General features: G+C 43.5%; 8 protein-coding genes across 8 annotated transcripts; 6 read left to right on the forward strand and 2 right to left on the reverse strand.

The window, feature by feature from the left end:
- Positions 1–712: 712 nt before the first annotated feature.
- Positions 713–2,825, reverse strand: EAF01_001860 (uncharacterized protein). The gene is made up of 2 exons (XM_038910110.1): positions 2,498–2,825; positions 713–2,449 (listed from the first exon to the last, which is right to left on the reverse strand). Exons 1-2 carry the CDS (start codon positions 2,728–2,730, stop codon positions 994–996), a joined length of 1,689 nt encoding a protein of 562 aa, XP_038774922.1. The 5' UTR covers positions 2,731–2,825; the 3' UTR covers positions 713–993.
- A 424-nt stretch (positions 2,826–3,249) lies between these two features.
- EAF01_001861 (uncharacterized protein) lies at positions 3,250–3,828 on the forward strand (the record flags this gene model as incomplete). Its single annotated transcript, XM_038910111.1, has 1 exon — positions 3,250–3,828. The coding sequence occupies one exon, from the start codon at positions 3,250–3,252 to the stop codon at positions 3,826–3,828; it is 579 nt and encodes a 192-aa protein (XP_038774923.1).
- Positions 3,829–4,152: 324 nt separating this feature from the next.
- Positions 4,153–7,062, reverse strand: EAF01_001862 (uncharacterized protein; the record flags this gene model as incomplete). Its single annotated transcript, XM_038910112.1, has 3 exons — positions 4,153–4,738; positions 4,802–6,278; positions 6,511–7,062. 3 exons carry the CDS (start codon positions 7,060–7,062, stop codon positions 4,386–4,388), a joined length of 2,382 nt encoding a protein of 793 aa, XP_038774924.1. The 3' UTR covers positions 4,153–4,385.
- A 281-nt stretch (positions 7,063–7,343) lies between these two features.
- Positions 7,344–8,975, forward strand: EAF01_001863 (uncharacterized protein). Its single transcript, XM_038910113.1, has 5 exons — positions 7,344–7,651; positions 7,733–7,772; positions 8,037–8,419; positions 8,471–8,679; positions 8,728–8,975. Exons 1-5 carry the CDS (start codon positions 7,612–7,614, stop codon positions 8,746–8,748), a joined length of 693 nt encoding a protein of 230 aa, XP_038774925.1. The 5' UTR covers positions 7,344–7,611; the 3' UTR covers positions 8,749–8,975.
- Positions 8,976–9,142: 167 nt separating this feature from the next.
- On the forward strand, positions 9,143–9,643 carry EAF01_001864 (uncharacterized protein; the record flags this gene model as incomplete). The annotated part of the gene is made up of 2 exons (XM_038910114.1): positions 9,143–9,198; positions 9,256–9,643. 2 exons carry the CDS (start codon positions 9,143–9,145, stop codon positions 9,641–9,643), a joined length of 444 nt encoding a protein of 147 aa, XP_038774926.1.
- A 456-nt stretch (positions 9,644–10,099) lies between these two features.
- Positions 10,100–13,399, forward strand: EAF01_001865 (uncharacterized protein; the record flags this gene model as incomplete). The annotated part of the gene is made up of 6 exons (XM_038910115.1): positions 10,100–10,544; positions 10,596–10,679; positions 10,728–10,972; positions 11,111–11,716; positions 11,767–12,196; positions 12,252–13,399. 6 exons carry the CDS (start codon positions 10,100–10,102, stop codon positions 13,397–13,399), a joined length of 2,958 nt encoding a protein of 985 aa, XP_038774927.1.
- Positions 13,400–14,810: 1,411 nt separating this feature from the next.
- On the forward strand, positions 14,811–15,858 carry EAF01_001866 (uncharacterized protein; the record flags this gene model as incomplete). Its single annotated transcript, XM_038910116.1, has 3 exons — positions 14,811–14,870; positions 14,925–15,378; positions 15,441–15,858. The coding sequence occupies 3 exons, from the start codon at positions 14,811–14,813 to the stop codon at positions 15,530–15,532; spliced, it is 606 nt and encodes a 201-aa protein (XP_038774928.1). The 3' UTR covers positions 15,533–15,858.
- Positions 15,859–18,484: 2,626 nt separating this feature from the next.
- Positions 18,485–23,501, forward strand: EAF01_001867 (uncharacterized protein; the record flags this gene model as incomplete). The annotated part of the gene is made up of 7 exons (XM_038910117.1): positions 18,485–19,051; positions 19,110–19,559; positions 19,623–20,573; positions 20,626–20,792; positions 20,841–21,148; positions 21,199–22,826; positions 22,884–23,501. 7 exons carry the CDS (start codon positions 18,485–18,487, stop codon positions 23,499–23,501), a joined length of 4,689 nt encoding a protein of 1,562 aa, XP_038774929.1.
- Positions 23,502–25,075: the final 1,574 nt, after the last annotated feature.

Raw genomic sequence — 25,075 nt, forward strand, 5'->3', positions numbered from 1 at the left:
AGTTGGGTGGTTGGGGTTACGGTTGTTTAGACTGGGTGTTGGGGTTACGAGTAGAGGCTTCGATTGTACGAATTGCAGACTGGAAAATGTGTGGGGTTTGAGGGATTGGGGTTCCTGCATAGGTTGATTGACTCGATTTCATAGTTTTGATTCTATTGGTAGATTGAGTATGTCTCTTGGATTGAACTTCCTTTAAAGACCAAATCCGTCCCCACAATTGAAGAGAGTCGAAGCATCCAATTTTTGAATTCTGGGTAATATTCAAGCTTCGAAGCACATCAAAAAACCACCGTCGAGTATTCGCAGCAACCAAACCTATGGAACAACCCGATATTCTCAAATCTAGACGATAATCCGGATTAGTAACATGTTGATCAAGATGGGCATCGGTGTCTTCTTTCTCGACGCCGTGCTTACTCAATCTCTCGACAATGAACGTGGATGTGGAGCACGTCGACAGAAGTAATACATCGTGTTGGTATTGCATTCTGAAATTGGTATGTGTATCTATACTCAAAGTCTGTCAGGTTAGAATAAGATGCTTCGAATTAGATGAGAAGCAAGATCTTTCATCGAGTCTCCGATAACTGGTCTGGAAATAGCACTTCGTAGCTTGGAAACTTGAAGAGGTCATGTAGCATTGAGGCTTTTAATTCCACAAACAATTTGTGCTCTGTCGAAGGCAGACACTCTCATATGGTTCCGCAGGAGAAGTTATGCCTTACTGTAAGTTTGAAAGCAATGTTGTTATTCGTTCCCTTCCTTATTCTCTTGTAAATATATATATCGATTATGGCAAAAATCAATGATAACGATGATACATGCGGTATGCTCCATCGCATAGCTAAAACTGTCGGGAAAAATAGCCACGCCTAGCTTTTGTTTGAACCCATCCTTTTCAGTACAACCCATATAAAATCCATTATTCCCATCCGAAAGTTTGCCTTCAAAGAAAGCCTATATACCCAAGCCAAGTCATGATTCGAATCCTAATCACTCATCATCCACATCATCATCATCTTTACCACTAATCGTTCCTTTCCCCTTCGCCTTAATTTTTTTCCTCTCAAAGCCTCTCAGAAGACTGACAAAGATATGCCTAGATTTCTTTCCTAAAGCCTTCGCCCATATATCCAGGGTCTCTGTTACCCACATCAACAATTTGCTGAAGAAGAACAAGCAGACGAATGACGCCGATACCACTACCGCAAACCCAACCCAGTAATCATACAGCGAATACTTGCCTTCAATATCACTAAGCTGGGTTGAAAAATAAGAGGTCATAAGTGATACGGGAAGGAAAAGCACCGATAGTTTGGCGAGTAGAGTAGCCGAGCGATTGAGGCGGGCAGTAGCTTGAGAGTCTTTTTGTGAATTGATGCTGAAATACAGAGTACTGAGTGCCTCTTTTTCGGCTTGAAATTCACCCGTTTCGCCCAGAATTAATAATTTTAAGCGATCGCCGAGTCTCTCGAACCTTTGACTCGCAGAAGCAGCTAGCTTGACCCCATTTCTCCCACTTTGGGTCATGAATGAGCCGTCTGGTGTGCCGGCTTCCCACGTACTAGAGTTCTTTGGTTCCAGAATCCTGGTTATGAGGTTATGGTAGCCGTTGTATAAATGCTGCATCCGACGAATTCTTTTGCTAAGGAAGTGAAGATGGGGGATGATTCTTATGTCAGGACCTTTATTGGACTTTCTTGTCATGTCTTCAAATATAGAGGTCTCCAACTCTTTTAAACTTCCCCTGAAAAAAGCCACTGTTTTGTAAACAGCTCGCCAGTCATCAAATAGATAGTAAAAAAGATTACTTGCTCCTTCAATTCCGCTATTCGCGTGCGCTGTATTCAAATCCAGAACTTGTCGGACAGACTGCATGGATATTGGATCCGCCGTCTCATGACCGGACTTAGAAAGTTGGCCTAAAACGCTCAGGGTATTGCCACGCAGTGATTTGAGATCCTTCTTCGTCGGCTTGATTGGCCCTGTATCTTCATGTACGGCTATAACTGTATTATCGTCGCAAAGTATAAGCCAAGACCAGAGCCTGCACTGAACTCTGTCTCTGAATAAATTTTGAACTGTTGGATTATCTTTGTCCTTCATCGGTGGATCGATATCATGCATCCAATTCGCGCCAATGCACATGAAACGTGCCCCTACATCAACGGATTGGTAGTTGATCATTTGTTGTGCAATGGTATAATGACTCGTGGTTGCCGGGGGCGCACGATGAGTTGCATGTGTTCTGGGCATATTCATACTCGCTCTGCCAGTTTCGATATCATCCTTTTCGAACAATCTCTCTTTGTAACTGACTCTATGATCCTTACTGCTCTGATTATTCGGTGGCAGGGTTTTGATGATGGCCAGAAGCCTTGGAGAAAACCCATACCGATGTGCAAGAACATCTATTATATCAGTCTGTCGGTTTGGACCCCAGATATTGCTGTCGCATATTAGCAAACACTCTTGCAAATTTGATACCATCACTTACATCCATCGTATAGGAGGTCGATCGCGCTCGGCTTGCGTGGAAGGTTCATCTAGGAGCCTCCTCACTTCGCCTGCGTTCAGATCAAAGGCAATTCGAGCCTCGAGTTTGCCAAACTCGACAACAAAGTTGCAGGTCTTTTCATCTCTCGCTCGGTCGAGGCTGCCTTCATATACAACTTGTTGGTCGAAATCCGCGAATATTCCGTCTTTCTCCATGTTGTATAGGCTTCGCATGCATACTATGCAGGAAAATGAAGATTGAAATCATGATGGGCAAACCTCATGAGTTTATATGTGTAGGCTGTGCTGTGCTGTGAATGCTGCCGCCGAGAGGCGCACAAGGCTGATTTTGGAGCTGTGAAACATGAGGGGAACCTATTCGTGGTAGTATTCTGATGTATTTTGGCTGAATGACTGGCTATCGTTTAGCGATACGGGTTTTGGTGTTCTTCCCCCCTGTTGGCGCTTATCTATTTATTATCAGTTCCCAGCATTAACTTGGAGGCTTTTAACCAGTCACGCGAGGATATCAGCAGGGGAACATTCGCAATAACATAATTTCTTGTTGGTGTTTCTCTTCAACACTGTTTTCCCAATTGGCATCATATAATAGGTTACCCAGAGAGTGGTTCCGAGGAGAGAAACGCTTCTTGTTGATATTTGGTGGTGTCAGTGTACCACTATTTCAGTGCAACGTTCTTCCTATCTATCAATAATAGTGAAGCTTATTACTTCACACCTTAAAGCGTCAAAATGACATACGAAATCATGCATATATCCAGTGGAGATCTTGTGCGGTCCTATGTCGGAAGGTACAAAGAGTTTAGGCTTCTATCTCTGCAAGTCGCACCTGAAGCTTTCGCATCTAATTACTCTACGGAAGCTGCGTTTTTAGATGAAGTTTGGTACGAACGTCTTGCAAATCCACACGCAGCTACACATTTCGCGCTTGAAAATTCTGAAATAATCGGTACTGTTTCAATGCTAGGCCCATTGATTCATGGCCCAGAAGACATGACGGTCCTTGGAAATCCATGGCAAGCGATTGGTGATAAGACATCCAACGAACAAGCAACAGGCCATTATCGAATGAACGGGGTATTTACTCTACCAGATGTTCGTGGACAAGGTGTCGGGAAATCGCTTATTGAGGCAGCCTTGCAATATGCAGGAGGTGAAGCAGCGGGGCAGGGCAAAGCGTTTGTATGCAGTGTTGTAGTAGAGTCAGACAATGCTAGAGCTCGGCGATTATATGAAAGGTGTGGTTTTGTGGCCATGAAAGAGGTGCCAAATGGAGATACGGGCATCATACTCATGACAACACCAGGCTAGAAGTCACGAATTGAGCATACTATATTAAGTCGAGCATTCTTGGCTTTTTCCATACAAATACCTACAGGGTTTGGATGACTGCAGAATTTCCAAGTAGCTGGTAGGCATTGAATATGATTTGATTACCATATACTTTAACTCATCTAGAAAGCTCGAATTTGTCACTTCCCACTCAACTCCCATATATTATAATGATGTTATACAATCACATAGTTTTGTAGATTCCATTGATACCATGTATGCAGATAGTTTCATATATTATGTCGATATCATGCAATTATCTTATTTTGATGTAGGAAGGACCTTGAGGGAGCCAGGGCGTGGCAGAGGGATCACAAGGGTCTCATTATGTCTACATATAGTGATAATCATATAACAAAGAGATTACATTCAATCAGAACGTATGTAAATTTGAGATCATACTTCTACTGGTATCATATCCATGCATCCTCCAACGCCCATACCTAAAAAAAAGAGCAGAGATCCGCCACAACATGCCGCTGAAACCATTTTTCATAACCCATAATGCATGTACCATCCGTTTTTCAACCAATATTTTACACTTCCACAGCTCCAGTGCTCTCAATAGCTAAACCATTCCTTTCAGCATTAATTTTCACCACCGCATTTTCGCCAGTCTTCAGTTCTCCCCTGATGATCATATCGGCCAGTCCATTGCCGATCTCCTTGGAGATGAGTCGGTTGAGCGGGCGAGCTCCAAACTTAGGATCATAACCTCTATCAGCAAGCCATTGTCGCACCTCGTGATCTACTTCAAGTGTGATTCGGCGATCGTCTAGCCTCTTCTGAAGTTCCAAGAGTCGAATATCTACAATATCTCGGAGAGCCTCGTTGGAAAGACGTTTGAATATTATAAATTCGTCAATGCGGTTGAGAAATTCAGGGGCATCTGTGATTATTGTTAGTTATGAGTGAAGAGAAAAACATAGCACAGGAGGCTAGGCAGACTTACAATTATGTTGCACAACATCCATTACAGCGTTGCGGACAGAAGGTGTAATATCACCATTTGTCTCTTCTTTATATGGATGCGAGGGGTTGAGGCCAACGAGAATGTCTGCGCCCAAATTGGAAGTGAAGACGATCAAAGTGTTGCGAAAATCAACTTTATGGCCTTGACTATCCGTCAAAAACCCTTCGTCTAATACTTGCAAAAGAAGGGCAGAGATATCTCGATGGGCTTTTTCGAATTCGTCGAATAGAAGAACTGCATAAGGTTTTCTTCTGACAGCCTCAGTAAGTTGACCAGCATCATCATATCCAACATATCCGGCGGGGCTACCAATCATTCGAGAGATCGTATTTCGCTCCTGAAATTCACTCATATCAAAACGAACAACAGCTGATTCAGTCGAGAACAAAAAGTTTGCCATCTTTTTGCAAAGCTCGGTTTTTCCCACACCCGTCGGACCGAGAAAGAAAAACGATGCAAGTGGTCTATTTTCGCCGTTCAACCCTGCTCGTTGCATTCGAACTGCATTGGCAACCGATCTGAGAGCCTCATCTTGACCACGGACGGATTGTCTCAAAGTATCTTCCATGTGAATAAGCTTCTCAGCGTGCCCCGAAGTTAACTTTGTAACAGGAATACCAGTGACACGTGATACAACAGCCGCAATGTCGTCAGCAGTCACAGCATCGTGGATCAAAGAACCTCCGGCAGAAGGGCCTGTCTCTCCGTCTTTGGGTAACTTTGCTTCTAATGATGGGATTACGGAATATCTTAGCTCTCCAGCGCGGCCATAATTGTTTTCGCGCTGTGCCTGATCGAGTTCAACGCGAGCTTTCTCGAGATCCCCTTTTGTCTTCTTTATGGCGTCAATCTCAGACCTCTCTGCATCCCATTTCTCTGTCAGCAATTTCGCTTCCTCTTGACACTCTTTTAGATCATTTTCGAGCTTTTCCCGTCGTTCTTTGCTGGCGATATCTGTTTCCTTTCTGAGACTCTCGAGCTCTATCTGTAGCGTCATGATCTTTTGGTCAAGCTGCATAATGTCGTCCGGCTTGCTCTCTTGCTGTAACCTCAGACCACTTGCAGCCTCATCCATGAGGTCGATTGCTTTGTCGGGTAAGAAGCGATCTGTGATGTAACGATTGCTGTAGGTAGCAGCAGCAACCAGAGCCCCGTCTGTAATGCGAACTCCATGGTGCACTTCATACTTTTCCTTGATGCCTCTCAGAATGCTGATTGTGTCCTGAATCGTCGGCTCGTTGACTTGAATAGGCTGAAAGCGTCTTGCCAGAGCGACGTCCTTCTCGATTAGTCGATACTCGTTGAGTGTTGTCGCCCCACAGCATTGCAATTCACCCCGAGATAGTGCAGGTTTCAGCAGATTACTTGCATCAACACTTCCTTCAGCCTTCCCTAATCCTAACAACGTGTGCAATTCATCCACAAATAAAATTACACCTCCATGAGCTTCTTGGACCTAGGATTTGTTAGAACAATTTCATACATTTACAAATTTCAAGCAACAAATGGTAGGTCTTGCACAGCGTGCAAAATGATATTGCGAAATACAGCATTGTGAGCAGGTCTATGTCTAAATCGACAGCTTGTATATGTCTCAAGTGAACCACTTGGTCGTGCGTACTTGAAAAACGTAACCAAACGACTATATCTACTGGCAAGCTACCGCCACGATGGAATTGAATACCCACCTCTTTCAAGACCGACTTCAATCGTTCCTCAAAATCACCACGAAACTTCGCCCCAGCAATAAGTTGTCCAAGATCCAGCGATATCACTTTTTTGTCTTTCACACTCTCTGGCACATCGCCTCTGACTATTCGTTGTGCTAAGCCCTCCAATATAGCTGTCTTTCCTGTTCCTGCACTTCCAATCAACACCGGGTTGTTCTTCGTCCGCCGCGATAGTACTTGTATAGTTCTGTTAATTTCAGAATCTCTACCAATGACCGGGTCTAGTTTTCCCTCCTTTGCTCGCGCAGTTAAGTCGACACCATATTGTTCTAAGGCAGACTTTTGTTCTCCGCCACCCATATCCATGCGATGCGTACCGCCTGGGGGGTGTGGACGTCCATTTGCATATGTGCGGAGCGCAGTAAGAGGTGCGATGTTTCTATAGGTAAATACATGACTGCTATGTAATGGGAATTCGGTCAATGGTCGTCCGATTCGAACTTGTAGAGGAGCTCCTCTAAAAAGACGAGAAGAGCTCTCAATTTGTCGTAATACTTTGATATTTCTCATTGTCGTGAAGTCGAATGTCTTGGGGGTCTTTAAAACGGAAAAGAAAAAGAATACTATCAATGAACATGTCTTGAATGAAGGACAAAGTATATATATATATGTGTACGTGAATCTAGAAATTCTATCTAGAATAGTCTCGGGCATTCTGAGCGGAACGTGGAAGCTTCCCGCGATCTCCCCCCACTAGCTCTACGCCAGCTTAGGTAAGCAAACCCTTTTTGTGCCTTATTATTGACGGCAACCATTGGGCAGAGAGAATCAAGCCTGATCCCGCCCCGCCACTAGGAATCTCATGATTGTACCTACTAGTTAATTTAATTTCGCTTTAAGCGATTGTAGACTATGCCTGGGCCAATCAAATTCTCACACTGTGGAAAGCAGCCGAAAGCACCATTTTTGAAGTTCCATCTTCTTGCCAAAATTTGACTCACCCCACCACTCCTCATTACAATCAACATCACCAATTTTGTTTGTTTTCCTCCTTTCTTAAAAGATAAAAAATCTCTTCACCTTTAACATCAAGAAAGAAGATATCTTGAATTTCTCACAATGGGATTCACAGACTTTGTCAACGATGCTGGTCTTACCAGTAAGCTTTTCCCCGCCATGACAGAGATAGATAATCTCGAGTCGAAGAATTTTGGAAAGCGCAGAAATTGACTTGACTTAGTGCTCAACAACTGGTTGGAGACTCGTTCATACATCGTTGGGTATGTGTATAATTTCTTATCTGGATATTCATCTGTTTTTATTTCTGCCTGCGAGCCAGCATCCACGATGTGTCTATTTGCGCATCAGTACCCCTCCTCAAACAATTCCTAATATGATGAGCAACATTGGTCCGTGTTACTGAGCGGCCTCAAGAACCGCGTTATGGCGATATACCAAGCTTTTTTGCACCTCTGATTTCTCCATTCTCGTTACAACAATTTACCAAGAAAACGAGGGGAAAAAATATTAATCAAAGATTATAGATACTCCCCAAGCCAAGCTGATGTAGCCGTCTTCAAGGCTCAGCAATCCGCCCCAGATGCCGCAAAATTCCCCCACGCTGCTAGATGGTACAAGCACATCAACTCCTGGACCGAGGAATTCGGTACCCTCCCAGGTGATGCTTCCAAGGAATACACTTCATATGGCCCAGATAAGACCGAGGCTACCTTGAACCCAGCAAAGGCCCCAGCTGCCGAGGAAGAGGATGATGATGAGGTCGATCTTTTCGGAAGTGATGACGAGGAAGAAGATGCGGAGGCTCTCAGAATCAAGGAGGAGCGTTTGGCCGAGTACAAGAAGAAGAAGGAGGGCAAGACCAAGCCTGCTGCCAAGTCTGTCGTCACAATGGATGTCAAGCCATGGGGTGAGTCGAGTTGTTGATTTGATGCTAATAGTAATACTGATCGACTTATAGATGATGAGACCGACATGGCGGCATTGGAGGCTGCTGTTCGTGGTATCGAGAAGGAGGGTCTCGTTTGGGGTGCTTCTAAACTTGTTGCTGTTGGTTTCGGTATCAAGAAGCTGCAGATCAACTTGGTCATTGAGGATGACAAGATTGGTCTTGATGATTTGCAAGAGGAGATTGCTGAGTTCGAGGACTATGTCCAATCCTCCGATATTGTATGCTATGCCCCTTCTGATCCCATTGACAACGGCTAATAAGAACAGGCTGCCATGCAAAAGCTATAAAGCATCATTACGTCTAAGGTTTACCTTCGCCTTCCGCTTCGTTCCTGTTCCTGAAATGATTCCACGTTACCTATGGAGGTTTTGACTCTGACTAGTCAATAAATTATTATGATAAAAAATAAGTTTTACGAAATGATGATAATCATGGACTGGGATAGAATTGAAATGCAAAAAAAAAGCCATAACAAGTACATAAATTTTACATGCAGATTAATTTTGTGATTCATTTGTGCTAAATTAATGATTCTGTAATATTTCACTCGCATATCTGTAAAAGACAACACGATTGCCCACTATCGCGCTTACGGTTCCTAAGGAGCCGCATCTTACTAACGAGGACAAGCTGGAACCTTGAACAACCCACAACCTTCAACAAAACACTGCATTCTCCAAGATGACTTGGATATCCAAATCAATTACGGGCCTCGGCTTGCTGTTTCTCACGCACGCGTATGTATACCAAAATACAAACTATCCTGCAATCACTGACAGATATTATTCCTTCAGCTGCTATTCTGCCCACGAACACTCGGCCCTTCAATCTACAGGAACTGGCCATCTATCCTCTATATCCTCTCACGCTACAACTACTGCCTCTCTACCAATCGACATATCTATCGAGACCATAGTGTCGATTTTTATTGTTTGCCTCGGCTTAGTATTAGGGACACCAGAATTACGACCTATCCAATGGCGGGTTTGGGCAGGTAAAACTGAGCGAGAGGGAGCGAAAGGTTTTATGAACGCTGATGGTGAGGTGGATAAAGACTTTGTTGGAAACCCTTTCAGAGTTCTTGAGAGTCGACCAAGCTTCATAGACATCAGAAGGCAAAGATACGAGTTTGCGGAGTGGATCCGGGAAGGAGGGGAACAAATTCCAGCAAAAGAGCTATAGGTTGAGGGGGCAAATATCGGGGGTGGTGTATGATATTGATTTTGTGGACGCTGAGACGTAAATGGTCTTGGATGGAGGACTACGTTGCACACAGTTGAAGAAGTGACGTTTTGGGTTGCAAACAAATATCATAAAGTGGCACAAAAATCATATACTGTTCAAACGACCCAATTTTGAGCCTGTATGTACTACCTAGTTAGTATTGAAACATTTCATTTACATTTATTGGCCTGAAAATCCCGAGCGTCTTTGGCCGTGTACATACAAGTAGTAAAGTTGTACAAATGAGGGAGGAATGATTTTCGCTTGGCAAAATCACTTCGATAGTGCTCTCACCTTTCACATTTCGAATCTCATCTTGACTTATTTCAAAATGTATTTACCTTCTTGATTATGCCCTCTCACTTCCCTTATTTATTAAATTGCAGTATTTGAAATCTCAAGAGAAGCATCAGTATGCCACCGTTTAAGCGTCGGCGAGTTACTTCCGGTGCCGGTTCTGACCATCAGTCATCCTCCCAAGGACAATTGTCAAGAATCGGGTCTAGCTCATTACCAGCTAGTTCCATACCACTAGATGGATATCATTCGTTTTCAATGCACCTTTCTCCTCCCTGTAATAGAATATCGATGAACTCAAAATCAGCACGTGTAGCTTCACCACCATCAGTGCAAGATGAGGTCAACATTCTCGAAGCGGGAGAGAACGAAGCTGATATTCAAGACCGCGAAGATTGCGATTCCATGAATGAAGTGGTCATGGCTGTCGAAATGAAACGGCGTGGCACAGTAGGGTGCACATATTATCTCGCGAGAGAAGAAAGATTATGCATGGTGGCAGATATCAGTATGGCTGGACTTGACATAGTCGACACCCTAAAAGTTCATGTGAATCCTACTGGTAGGGTGTTATGAAAGTGTTTGTATATCATTTATACTAACGATATCAAAGTAATCCTAATAAGCACCCGCTGCGAGGAGGTACTTGAAGAGCATCTTCAGAAAGATGCCAAGGGTATCGACCGAGGAGATGCCAGTATGTTTTTGGTGAAAGGTGCCAGTTGATGCGAAGCTAACCTTACAGACGATATATTTGGCTCATATATTCTTGATTCCCGACCGGCCTCAGAATTTTATTATGAGACCGCAAAGAACAAATTGGCTAGCTTGGGCATTGAAGGCCCAAGGGGAGCTGGAATGATGCTTGCTACACCTGCCGATGAACTAGCTGGAAATAACACTCATGATCAGGTAGACTCAAGTGGTAAAGGTCGTCAAGGAAAACTCATGAGACTCGCAGGCTGGATTGATTTGGAGAGCAGAATCTCAGTAGGTCATACACCTTGCTTTCTTCACCCAAATGGCATTACATCTCAATTTCAATCAAGTAGATGTAGTCGACCTATAACAATTATTGAAGTGAGAACAACAAGCACCACATTTCTTTGCTAATAAACGTGCTTATAGGTTGGCTGTGCCGGTGCGGTGCTTAATTACCTCGGACGACGACGAAGTGTGGATTATCTTCCTAATGACGAGGCCGCATTGATTGCATTCAGGGTCCGCACCATCGAGATGTCTTCATTAACGGATATGATGTTCGTAAATGCAGACACATTATCATCACTCCAGATCATCCAGTCTGAGTCTCATCCGAACTCTCATATGCAAGGTCCAAATAAGTCTACTTCAGGATCAAAAGAGAGCCTATCTGTCTTTGGGCTGTTCTATCATTTGGCTAGCACACCACAGGGTAGGCAGAAGCTTCGAAAGATGTTCATGAGACCAAGCATAGATATTCCAGTAATTAAGGAAAGGCTCTTCACAATAGGTGTTTTTTTGATTCCAGAGAATGGACCTATATTACAAGAACTTCAGAGGAGCCTGAAGAGTGTCAAGGATATCAGAACCGTGGTAATACATCTTCAGAAAGGTGTAAGTGGAGGATCTACAAAGGCAACAGCAGTCAAAAGTGGCGTTTGGGGAAGCATCCTCTCGTTTACCTACCATTCGCTCAAGATACTAGAAGCATTGCGAGGGCTGACAGGCGATAAGACTATCATTGCTGGCAAGGTGAGAATGCCTACATCGTCCAAACTAAATAAGCTGATTCATTATTCTAGCTCCTCGGTGAAACACGCCCCAATGACCTTCTTGGTATTGGTCAAGCAATTACCAAGACGATAGACTTTGAGAGATCGGCTGAACAACATCGTGTCACTGTCAGACAAGGTGTAGACCCGGCGCTAGACGGGATGAAAAGAACATATGATGGAATGGAAAGCCTTCTCACCGAAGTCCAACAAAAAATGTCAGATGATATTCCTGAATGGGGTCGCCAATATGTCGAAAATTGCATATATTTTCCACAACTCGGCTTTCTGACGGTAGTACAACTTGATTCTAACACAGGCGAAGGAAAATATAAAGGTGAGGGAACTAACGAAGATGAATGGTCTCAAACGTTTGTCAGTGACGAGAAAGTATACTATAAGAATGGCCATATGAGACAAATGGACGAGTATATCGGTGACATGTATAGTATGATTACAGGTGAGTTAATCAGACATCATTCTACAGCAAACGCTAATCGTACGTCATTCATTAGACAGAGAGATTGAAATCATACATCACCTCACTGTGCGTGTACTGGAACAGGAGAATCTTCTTATCACAGTGTCAGATCTATGCGGAGAACTTGATAGCCTCGTTGCACTGGCTCTTGGGGCTGTTAAATATCGTTTCAATCCACCGACTATCACTCAAGCCAATGTAATTGACATACGAGGCGGACGACATCCTCTTCAAGAGCTTACAGTCCCATCATATGTACCAAATGACTGTTACCTTGTGGGCGGATCAGGACACTCCATTCCAATTGACCAAGAACCTCCCTCGAGTACTTACCAGGACTCGGAAGGCATCGAAGGCCCAAGCATGCTCCTTATGACTGGGCCAAACTATTCTGGAAAGAGTGTTTATCTCAAGCAAACCGCTCTGATTGTTTATTTAGCCCATATTGGCAGCTATGTCCCGGCGGATAAGGCGGTCGTGGGTCTTACGGATAAGATATTAACTCGAATAACTACTCGTGAAAGTGTTTCCCGAAACCAGAGCGCCTTCATGATTGACCTGCAACAGATAGCTCTCTGCACAACCCTTGCAACCCACCGTAGTCTTGTGGTTATTGATGAGTTTGGTAAAGGCACCAATTCAACAGATGGCGCTGGCCTGGCTTGTGGCGTGTTCGAATATTTCCTTGGGCTTGAATCGCGTCGACCAAAAGTTCTCGGAGCAACCCATTTTCACGAAATATTTGAGAATGGATATTTGCCCCCAAGACCGGAATTGGCTTTCGGTCATATGGAAGTTCATGTGAACAAACAATCTGACCTAGCTGACAACCAAGTTACATATCTATATAATTTTGTGTTAGGTAGAAGTACTTCCAGCTTTGGTACATCTTGTGCTGCAATGAATGGAATTGATCCTGCTATTGTCGAAAGAGCTGAGGATTTAATATTGTTAGCGGCTCGGGGAGAGGACCTCATGCAAGCTGTTGCGGCAAATGCCTCGGAAAAGGATGCTCAAGACTTGAAGGGTGCAGAAACTATTGGCAGACGCTTTCTTGAGCAAAACTTTCCTCTGTCAGGTGGTAATAATGTCGTCATCGACGTCCGAAGTATTCTCCGAGACATTCTGGATGTCGAGAGTGGGCATGACATGAAACAAGGTTTCGAGAATTCGAGTTTGTAGAACCGCTGTCGATCTTTCTCACCAATGTTCGAAATTATGTTGATCAAGTTGATCATTCTAAATATAGCTTATAAATATGCAATGATCGCTATAATATCAACCAAGTTGCAAGATCTCTCAAACAGATACAATTTTCGTCTGATGATTGCAAATTATATTTCTACTTCCTTCAGATTGATGTCGAGATGCGAAAGATTCGTCTTTCGAATTTCGAAAATGTTTGGAGTAGGGCATGGCGGGGATCTCTTGGAACTTGTTGGGGCCCACATACTCTCCTGATAGGGCTGGAATGAAGCAACTAGCTTCATCATCAAATCACTTTGATGAATACTAGGCAAAATAACATCAATGCCTTGATCATTTTCGTCCAAATAAACATCACATCAAGTTTTTAACCCAGAATTCACAATTGCAAATTCTTTAAAACAAGCTAGTGAACTGCCGGGACCGAATAAGCAAGTATCTTTCCGTCTGTGATACTCGTCTAGTTTCAGAATAGGCCAATGTGCCCGTGATACTCTGTATAATTTTCATTTATTTGCCTGATCATGAAGGCGATACCAGCTAAGGATACAGAATTATGGTCCATATTCCTGCAAACAATGTCAGCAGAGACGAAGTCGTCTCTCTTCATTTCGATGGGACATTGAGACTGCAACGCGAATATATCAATTATTCATGCAGGAATACAGAGATTGAGAAATTGAATTTCACCGTTGGGTATATGCAAAAGAAGACGAGAATATAGTAATTTCTGATCAGATTAATGAATGAATAGTCCCGTCGTCCGAGAAAATAAGAGTTGATGGGAGGTATCGATGGTAAAGTCTGAGGGTAAAAGACTCCCCCACTGCGACTCGATCAGACCGTCAGTGCGAGATGTCAAGTAATGACATCTATAACTTTAGCCGCCACAGAGTTGTTGTTACTGGCGTCTATCATTTTTAAATTGGTTGCTAACAGGGAAGTTGGATGAAGATGCATGAATTACTCGCCTGCAGCTTCTTTCTGCTCGTTGCGTTGACCTCTAAGAATAGAACGTTCAACATAAGGGTATGAGGGGCGAAGAATTCCCATTTAAATTTGTCTTGGAGTTCAACTAGATCTTCAGTGGACCAATGCTTCTGTGTTGCACATTATGTGGGATATCTTTAGCGGGTGGTTGAAGTTTATGCTTCTTTTTTGGATACTGGAGTTGATGTTGCCAAGGACTTTGACAAGTTATAAGGTGGACTGTCATCACCGTGCTTCCCAATTCATCATCCTCATCATTCATACATTCATCCACTCATCCACCCAATCCCCAACAAAAAGCTGGTCTTTCCCAAAGCAGGTCTTTTAGTCCAAATATATATCATCATATCCACATAAAAAAAACCCCCCAGTTCAGTATCCATATCCAATTTTTACAATGCAATTCTCGAGCGTTCTCTTCTTGGCTCTTGCTGCCGCAACTGTCTCTGCTTCATCGGTAAGTTATTTCTGGCTTTCCACCAACTCCTCATCTCATCTAATATATTCCTAGGGCGTCTCTAGAAGCGGAACCGCTGTAGGTGCTGCTAAGGCAACCGAATTCGGAGCTGCAAAGCCCAGCATGGCTCCCCGCATCGTTCACGGGCCGTACCGCCGTAAAGATTCCAACGAGTCAGGGTCTGCCAAGGAAACCGGAGCTAAAGCTGATGGTGGCTCTGCAAAGGCAACTGGGGCTCAAGGAGCAGGATCTGCTAAGTCCACTGGGGGAGCAAGCTCCGGTAACGATGGCAATGGCTCAGCCAAGGGCAGTGGATCTGGTGGAAAGGCTTCCAAGACAGCAGAAGCTGGCTCTGCAAAGGCGACTGGAGAGAGCTCGACAAAGGGATCTGGAACCGAAAATACTGGCAAGGGATCCGCTTCCTCTTCAGGTAAAGGAGCAGCGTCAGCTTCAGGGGCTGCATCGGCATCCGGAGCTGCTGGCGCTTCTGCCACTTCTACTTCTCCAGGTTCGTTCTCCCCTGTCCATCTTAGAATTTTTGAAATTATCTTGCTGACTTCAATGCATTAGCTATCTCCACTGGTGGTGCCGCATCTTTATCTAGTAATGGAGGAATGGCTACAGTTGCTGGCCTTGGCGTTGCCTTCGCTGTTTTCATGTAAAGAAGCTTGCATTCTTTAGCGGTGTGATATTGCTCAAAATCAGAGTCATATGTTGAATTAGATGGAATTGGGTGGAACTGAGTTGAATTGGATTGAGTGATTTGTACATACCTTCCTGACTTAAATAGGGCGGCGTATTGGGCATTCTTTTGAGCGGGTGGGCGGCTTTGGTATTCAAAGATCGAGCTGGTCTCTGGTGACAGACGAAATAATCACTCGTTCTTATTTTTGACGCAACAGAGGATTTTGAAATCTGGCTATTCTTTTATGTAAATATGATTGAAGGGATCGTTCTTCAAACGCGAATGTTTGGCATTATTTGACTGCAAATAGAAAGTACTGCCACCGGTGAATTTTCTATTTGCGGATGCTTGGGGTCATACTTTCGTTCTGTATCCATTCCCGCCCAAGAAAACACAGTGGTCTTTTGATTGGTCAAAATTGCTGTCGAAAGCTTGATGAAGATGATAACAAAAGATTGTCTCCTAAGTAGGAGAGGTATGCAAAGATCCAGCCTGCAATAAGCAGAACAGCTGCAAAATCCGTCTGGCATATCGTTATATCGGATAGTGTACTCACTCTGAACACCAAATTAAGTTCAATTAGCGTACCTGTTCTTGATGCAGAGCTCATTCTAGACCATAATCCATATGAGTTACCTGAGCTATTTTGAATGTTCAAACTTTATGTATATTGAAACCATTCAGAAGATCGAAACACTGAGTCTGATGATACACTGCCCCAAGACTTGGTACAATCTGCAAAAATGATTAAAAATAATCAACTACGCTGTGCCATAATTTACATTACATTGAAATTTTAGCATTCGTTCTGTTTGCTCTCACCACGCAGATCAGAAAAAAGGAGGAAATTTCTTAACTCTGAAAGCAAAAGGGCATGTATGTCATTCTGAAACAAATTACATAGCGTAGGAAGAAGACCACATGCCGAGGAGTAACCTTATAATAACATCAGGCTGAACTTTATGTTGGAGAGATGTTGAATCTTCTCTGGTCAGATTGCTATCTTATCAATGCGTGGACTATCTATCTAAGACCCTCGCATTCTGAAAGATACTCGCTAGCAATATTCGTCAAACGGTCACTACAGTACACTCGAACATTGCTGACTATGCAATCCTTCTGAGTAGGTTGTACCAAATGACAATCAGAGACAATGAGAGACAAGGAAAACTTTCCTTGGTATGAAAATTCCTTTTCGGCCGAAATTTGGTACAAGGAGATAGTTCTGGAATTTTCTTTGACCATGAAGATGAATCAGTCGAATGCATAATGCCCGTATATGTAATATCTATCAATTTCGCTGACGTGCACTGGGATCAGACGCGAGTTCCTGAAATGTAACTGCTGGCGGTATCGCCCAAGGTACTAGGGCTGACCAGAATACGTGATCAACGAAGGGATGAGTGGATGGCTGTAATCGATATATCGTATTTCTCATCAACGGTATGTCCGCAACTCCCGCAGTGGAATGCGGAAGTATGATAAAGCACAACCACATATAACTTTATAGGATTCATTAGGTTTGTTAAAAATGGAAAAATATGACATTTGAAACAAATAACCTGAGGTTATTATAAGATTTTTCATATCCACTCAAAAAGACCATGGGTACCTACGATTATACGATTAGACCTGGACTTGGTATCTTCACATCCGGGTAATCAATCACATTAATTACGGTTGATTGGCTGACTTGTCTGTCAATCTTGGAATGCATTTTCTTCTTCAAAATAAAAGCCGATTCGGAATTACTTTTTTTTTATAGAAATTGGGTTCTGGGAGGAACCGAAAGAACAATTAACGTTTCCGGTCGAACTTCTCCGTGGCTCTTACTTTTGGGTTTTGACTCAAGCAATCAATCAAACTTTGGTTCCAGGACGAGAAAGAAAAGCTACGAGAGTCATTGCCTCGAACCTACCTAATTGGGTTAATCTCTTCATCCAATGATACGGTGGGAAAGAAAGGAAATGTGGATTTATGATTTCTAATCCCATGAAGATCTTCAGGGCAAGGTTGCAAACAGAGAAAGATGATATATTTCGTGAATCGTGATCTAGATAGTCGAGATAGTAATAAACCAAGGGAGTGGAATCACTGGATGGATCTTCCCTTGGAGCTTGATCGCTTATTGCCTAGTTCCGGCTTACCTCCCTTATCACCGTCACCGTTACCGCTTTCATCGCCCAACAAACAAGCGGGGGGGAAGCTCCTTTTTCTGGATACTAGCGCTAGTTGCAAGGTGCCATATATGATATATATATCGCACTAGAAAATGGGCCTCTTTCGTCATACGCTACACCACAAACTATGTTATGGTATCTTGGTAGCTTACCCGTTCGTCATCATTCTATTCTCCATCTCATTCGACTCATTAATACTCATAACCTTACTACTCGATACCCAATCCACTTTTCTTTTAGCTTCCTGTTCTAGAATAACATCCCATTCGTCTAGTTGATGGGTGGTATGGCAATCTTCGATTTTGGTTACACAATCTTTTGCCAATTTCCAGTTAAATTGTCTCTCTTCTTTGATTGATAAGCTGGGCACAGATCAGAAGCAAAATATGCTGCACCCCACCACATCCACAATCTGATACTACTAGGTCCAGGTGGCTGATAATATTTCACGGTATATTCTACAGGTCTCCCTGGAAGTGTAAAAACGGGCACACTAAGCATGCATGAGCCCCCTAAATTACTACCCTTTTGATATTATTGATTATTGATTTGTCGATTGGTAATCCTTCTCAATATTTGGAGCCAAGTTGATCAATTTGCTAGCACTAGTTTCTAGCATTACCTCCAATATGTCTTTCTAAGCCTCCCTTGCTCTTATATATATCTAGGGTCCATTTAGATTTAGATCTTTATTCTGTAAACACTCTATTCTCCCATTCACCGGCACTTTGCGTGCGACCACCGTCAAAATGTTTTATACACATGCTGAGCGGATGTACGCAGAGAGAGCTATCGAGGGACGAGAAGCAGCTCAAATTCCACTGCATTCGGATAACTATCGTGGAGAACTGGTTCAATCTCAGGACGGCTCGTCCTCAGAGAGCGAGATAAACAATGATGGAACATGGGGAGAAAATGAGCAAGGCAGGCCAGTCAATTGCTTGGCTGCTATGCACGACTACGAAGACTTGCGCCATCAACTCACGCATTTGTCGAGAACTCGTTCACAAAAGAGTGCAGCTACTGCCCGAAGAACATCGGCATTGAAGAGAACTATAACTAACGCAAGTCGCCGCTCACGAGCGACCGCTGGTGAAGATGTAGAGGCACAAGAAGAAGAGGAAAAGCTCGAAGAGGTGACGGCTGAGGACGAGGATGAATTTGTGCTGGGTGACTTTCTCAAAGACGGTCATTTTGAGAAACGAAACACAAGAGGGAGCGCGAAGAAGGTCGGTGTGATATACAAAAACTTGACTGTGCAGGGGGTTGGTGCGACGTCAACATATGTCAAGACTCTTCCATCTGCTATCATGGGTGTAAGTATTGCTCTGTTCCAAATTCACACAATGTATCAATCTAATTTGTACATTGTAGACTTTCGGACCCGACTTGTACAAGTTATTGACGCGGTTCATTCCTGTGCTTCCTAAACCTGGATCTAATGGCCTGAGACGCGATTTAATTCACGATTTTACTGGTTGTGTAAGGGATGGGGAAATGCTGTTAGTTTTGGGAAGACCTGGTTCTGGATGCAGTACATTCCTCAAAGCTATTTCCAACAAGAGGGGTGATTTTGCTGGTGTCACGGGAGAAGTCTCATACGGAGGGATTTCTGCTGAAGAGCAAGCAAAACACTACCGAGGAGAGGTAAACTACAACGAAGAAGATGACCAGCACTTTCCAACTCTTACAGTTGAACAAACTTTGGATTTCTCACTCCTAAATAAGACAAAGAAGCACGAAAAAGGAGATATCCCAACGATAATTACAGCGCTTTTGAAGATGTTTGGTATTTCTCATACGCGTCATACCCTCGTTGGAGATGTGAGTTTTCAATCCCTCTACCTGATTGCGATTTCGAAAAATGTATTCTGATAACTTTTGCAGGCTTTCGTCCGAGGTGTTTCTGGTGGTGAGCGGAAGCGAGTTTCTATTGCAGAAACCCTCGCTACTAAGAGCACAGTCGTTTCTTGGGACAACTCGACTCGTGGACTCGACGCATCAACTGCATTAGACTACGCAAACTCACTCAGAGTGATGACGGACATCAGCAATAGAACGACACTAGTCACCCTTTATCAAGCTGGAGAGCAAATATATGAGCTCATGGACAAAGTATTGGTAATTGATGAGGGACGAATGGTGTATTCAGGACCAGCAAGTGATGCCAAGAGTTACTTCGAGAGGATAGGATACTATTGCCCGCCAAGACAGACCACCGCAGACTTTTTGACGGCTTGCACGGATCCTGCCGAACGCCGGTTTCAAAAGGATTTCCAAGGACCCATTCCAAAAGGCCCCGTTGAACTTGAGAAAGCCTTCAGAGAAAGTGAAGATTACAAATTACTTCAGGAAGATGTCGACTCTTATGAGAGGATGCTACATGAAACCGACCATGCGGACGCACGACAATTCAAAGCTTCCGTGGAAGAGACGAAATCCAAGACTGTTGGTCCCCGGTCACCTTACACAGTTTCATTCTTTCGTCAAGTCCTTGCTTGCACAAAGCGTGAAATTGAATTAACTCTGGGAGATAAGACAACTTTGTATACCAAGTTTTTCATTATAATTTCTAACAGCTTGATTGTTGGCTCCTTGTTTCATGGTCAATCGTCCAACACACTTGGAAACTTCTCCCGGGGTGGTACTCTCTTCTTCTCAATTCTGTTCCTTGGATGGCTTCAATTATCTGAATTAATGAAAGCTGTCGGTGGTAGACCAATCATTTCCAGACACAAAGATTATGCCTTCTACCGTCCGTCAGCCGTTGTAATTGCTCGTGTCGTTCAGGACTTTCCGCTTTTACTGCTGCAGGTTGTCCCTTTCTCGATTGTAGTGGTATGTACTTGGTTACTGGTGATTGTGTGGCAATTATACTAACAAATCATAGTATTTCATCACCGGACTTGATGTGGATGCTGGAAAGTACTTCATCTACGTGTTGTTCATTTACCTGACGACAATTTGCATCACCTCTTTATATCGTATGTTTGCCGCACTTTCGCCATCGATTGATGATGCTGTTCGATTTTCGGGTATTGGACTCAATCTTCTGATGTAAGTTACACTCACAATTTGAAGGATTGCCCTATTGACAATATATAGTATCTACACTGGTTATGTAATTCCAAAACCACAATTAGTGTCCGAATATATCTGGTTTGGGTGGCTATACTACATCAATCCTCTGTCGTATTCCTTCGAAGCCGTCATTTCAGACGAATTCTATAACAAGAATATCCCTTGTGCACCGGATCAAATTGTTCCCAGTGGTCCAGGCTATACGAATCCTGAGTTTCAGGGTTGTGCATCCACTGGTGCTGAGGTCGGAAGCTTGAGTGTGTCCGGAGCTAGATACCTTGAGCAAAGTTTCAACTACTCAAGGTCTCATCTTTGGAGGAATTTCGGTGTCGGTTAGTAATGATAATTTTCCGTATGAATTTCGGTATCTAATGTGTTCTAGTGATTGCCTGGACTGTACTTTACATTATTGTCACTGCTGTTGCCACTGAGGTATTTGACTTTACTTCTGGTGGAGGTGGTGCACTCGAATTCAAGCGTTCCAAAGCCGCGAAGAACAAGGTCAAGGCGGAAAATGCCACACCTGATGAGGAAAACTCACCAGCTTCTACCAGTCCAATACCTACAAGCGGCGCCTCTTCCAGCAACACCCTTGAACCACCCAAAGAAGAAGCACTCAAAGATATCACTGGATCTGAATCTGTGTTTACATGGGAAAACGTCGAGTATACAGTGCCATATCTTGGCGGCGAGCGCAAACTTCTCAACAAAGTCAACGGTTATGCAAAACCTGGTCTTATGGTGGCACTGATGGGAGCTAGTGGAGCTGGAAAGACGACACTTCTGAATACCCTTTCTCAACGTCAAAAGACAGGTGTAGTTACCGGTGATATGTTAGTTGATGGACGACCACTAGGAACTGAATTCCAGAGAGGTACAGGATTTTGCGAGCAAATGGATCTTCATGACGGCACGGCTACTATTCGAGAAGCTCTTGAGTTCTCGGCTATCCTTCGACAAGAACATACGGTTCCAAGAGCCGAGAAGATTGAGTATGTAGACAAAATCATTGACCTCCTCGAATTGGGAGATATGCAAGATGCTTTGGTCAGATCTTTGGGCGTAGAGCAGAGAAAGAGAGTCACCATTGGTGTTGAACTAGCAGCAAAACCTAACCTTCTCCTCTTCTTGGATGAGCCCACCTCTGGTCTCGACTCACAATCCGCCTATTCCATCGTTCGTTTCCTGAAGAAGCTTTCTGCAGCTGGTCAAGCTATCGTTTGTACAATCCATCAACCCTCCTCGGTCCTCATCCAAGAGTTCGATATGATCTTAGCCTTGAATCCAGGTGGTAACACATTCTATTTCGGGCCTGTTGGCGAAAACGGTTCGGCGGTGGTAAAATACTTTGCTGACCGTGGAGTACAATGCCCACCCCAAAAGAACGTCGCGGAATTCATTCTTGAAACTGCTGCCAAGGGTGGAAAACGTCGCGATGGCAAGAAAGTTAATTGGAACGAGGAATGGCTTAATTCGAACGAAAACAAGACTGTTATGCAGGAGATTGAGCGCATCAAGTCCGAGCGTGGCCAAGTTGCCGCTCCAGAAGCTAATTCCCAGCGTGAATTTGCTTCTCCGGTTATGCTACAAACAACTGAACTGACTAAACGCCTCTTCACTCAATACTGGCGTGACCCATCCTATCTCTACGGCAAGCTATTCACATCTGTCATCATCGGTATCTTCAATGGCTTCACATTTTGGCAGCTGGGTTACAGTATTATTGATATGCAGAACCGAATGTTCACTTCGTTCTTGATCATTCTTATCCCGCCTACCATTGTTAATGCTGTTGTGCCTAAGTTCTACCAGAACCGCGCACTATGGGAAGCCCGAGAACTCCCTTCGAGAATTTATGGTTGGGTTGCTTTTTGCACTGCGAACATCGTCGCTGAGATACCAATTGCTATTATCGGGGCAGTGATTTATTGGGCTTTATGGTATTGGCCCACTGGTCTCCCAAGTGATTCTTCCACTTCTGGTTATGTATTCCTCATGACAATGCTATTCGTAAGTTTCTCCCTTCTTTGCCCACTCTCTCATCACAACTTACTAATTACTTCATAGTTCCTCTTCCAAGCATCATGGGGTCAGTGGATTTGCGCTTTCGCTCCATCATTCACTGTAATCTCCAATGTTCTACCCTTCTTCTTCGTCATGTTTGGTCTCTTCAACGGTGTTGTACGCCCTTACTCTCAAATGTCCGTTTTCTGGCGCTACTGGCTTTATTACCTTAATCCAGCCACTTATTGGATTGGCGGTGTTATCGCTGCTACACTCTCCAAGGTTCCTGTTGAATGTGCTTCCAACGAAGCTGCTTATTTCAATCCTCCATCGGGACAAACATGCTCCTCTTATGCTAGTGACTTTGTCACTTCTGCTGGAGTAGGTTATTTGACGAATCCAGATGCGACGACAAATTGCGGATATTGTCCATACGCCAGTGGACAGGAATACATGAGGAATTTGAACGTCACTCCAGATGACAAATGGAAATATTTTGGTATTTTCTTGGCATTTTGCATCAGCAATTGGGCGTTGGTTTACTTCTTCATCTACACGGTGAGAATTCGAGGATGGAGTTTTGGATTTGCTACCTTATTTGGGGGATTGGGCAAGTTGGTCGGGAAGGTCAAGAGTGCCTTTAAGGGAAAAGAGAAGAAGAATGTGGATGAATCAAAGTAGGGTATTGATGAGATATGGAGACGATGGACTAATGAGGAGATGCCATTAATTAATCAAATCAGATTTTTGTATTTAGCGTTGGGATACCTAGTGTTAGTGTGTTAAGAGTCAAGACACACATGGGAAATTGGATTAAAATTCGGTTCCAGTTCCGAATGTGTTGAAGGGAAAAGCTATTCGAGGGACTTTTAGATAGGATAATGATTACTTTAATTATGAAGATATGTAACTTCTACTTTACGTTTTTTGTGCTCAAGACTGTGTAGTAGATTATGTTTGCTCTCTTTCGATACTTCACTGGAAATTTCGTATACAGCAATGATAAACCTTTGGATCTAAGCAGTGGAAGACGGGTTATCCTGTGTAAGGGGGATGTTGGGAACTGCAAATCGGTATACTGGTTTCTTTTTTTGGAATTTGCTATGCGGTGATGAATGAGGAAAGGAAAGAAAAGAAAAGAGAGGATTTAAGTTCTAGATCTTTGGACTTCGAAAATGAGACGCGAACAATCAATCTTGCCATCGCTCCTTCTGAGCTACATGTCCTACTAATTCACCACGTCTTTGTCAATTCAATCTTTTGACGTATCTTGATCTCATCTGTCATGTGAACATCCATTTGGAAATCTGGCGCAACTCACTTCATACTTCTTCCTTCACATGTCCGAAATGTGCGAAGCCAACTTCATTCTACTATCCATCTCATCTCATCTTCCAAAGACCAATTCATACAATGTCATCCACTACAACTTTATGCTCGCCCAGTCGAAAAAAAAAGCACATCGTCCTTGCAGCATAATCGAAAGACGTGATAGGATGATTAGAGCTCACATATCCAAATACCGCAGGGCAGTATTGATTCCAGACCATAGTCGTGTGTGCATGTGAAGACTTTCTCAAAAACATGAACCCGGTATTATCTTCACATAGGTCAACTCAACGAATGGCTATTCCTTGAGTCTGAGAGAGTTCAAGATCGTTAGGGAGATATTATATTGGGTTCATCTGTCATAGAGCATTCCCCTACGTGCGACGATACGAAATTGGTGATACGCGACTTTCTAGACTTCTAGAGGTCACGATGAAGAAATGTGAAGACTTCATTTAGTCTTGTCATTCTAGCTCTAGAATCGATCATCGAGTAATATCATGACATTCCACACACTTCAGAGTCCAGATAGCAGAGCTGAATATACAAACTACCATGTACGAAACAATTCCCTTCTCCTTAATCCGTGAGAAGCTACGTCTAGCCAAGTTCGAACCAAGCTTCTATCCTTGTACTCGTATACTTCCAGGTAGTCCCACAACCATCTCCACCTCCTCGCTTACCATCAAACTTTTTAAAGATTTTTCCTTCACTCTTATTCTACAGTTCATATTCTTAAACAAGAAGCCGACCTTAACGAACTATCAAGCAAAGCCCGCCCGGCTAGCTCAATCGGTAGAGCGTGTGACTCTTACTCATCGCAAGATGTTCTAGTCAATCACAAGGTTGGGGGTTCGACCCCCCCGTTGGGCTCAATTCCCATCGTCAATTGAAAGTACTTGATTTTTTGTATTTTTGAAGGTTGA

Source organism: Botrytis porri, assembly GCF_014898465.1.
Source record: "Botrytis porri strain MUCL 3234 chromosome Unknown BPOR_002, whole genome shotgun sequence".
Lineage (NCBI taxonomy): Eukaryota > Fungi > Ascomycota > Leotiomycetes > Helotiales > Sclerotiniaceae > Botrytis > Botrytis porri.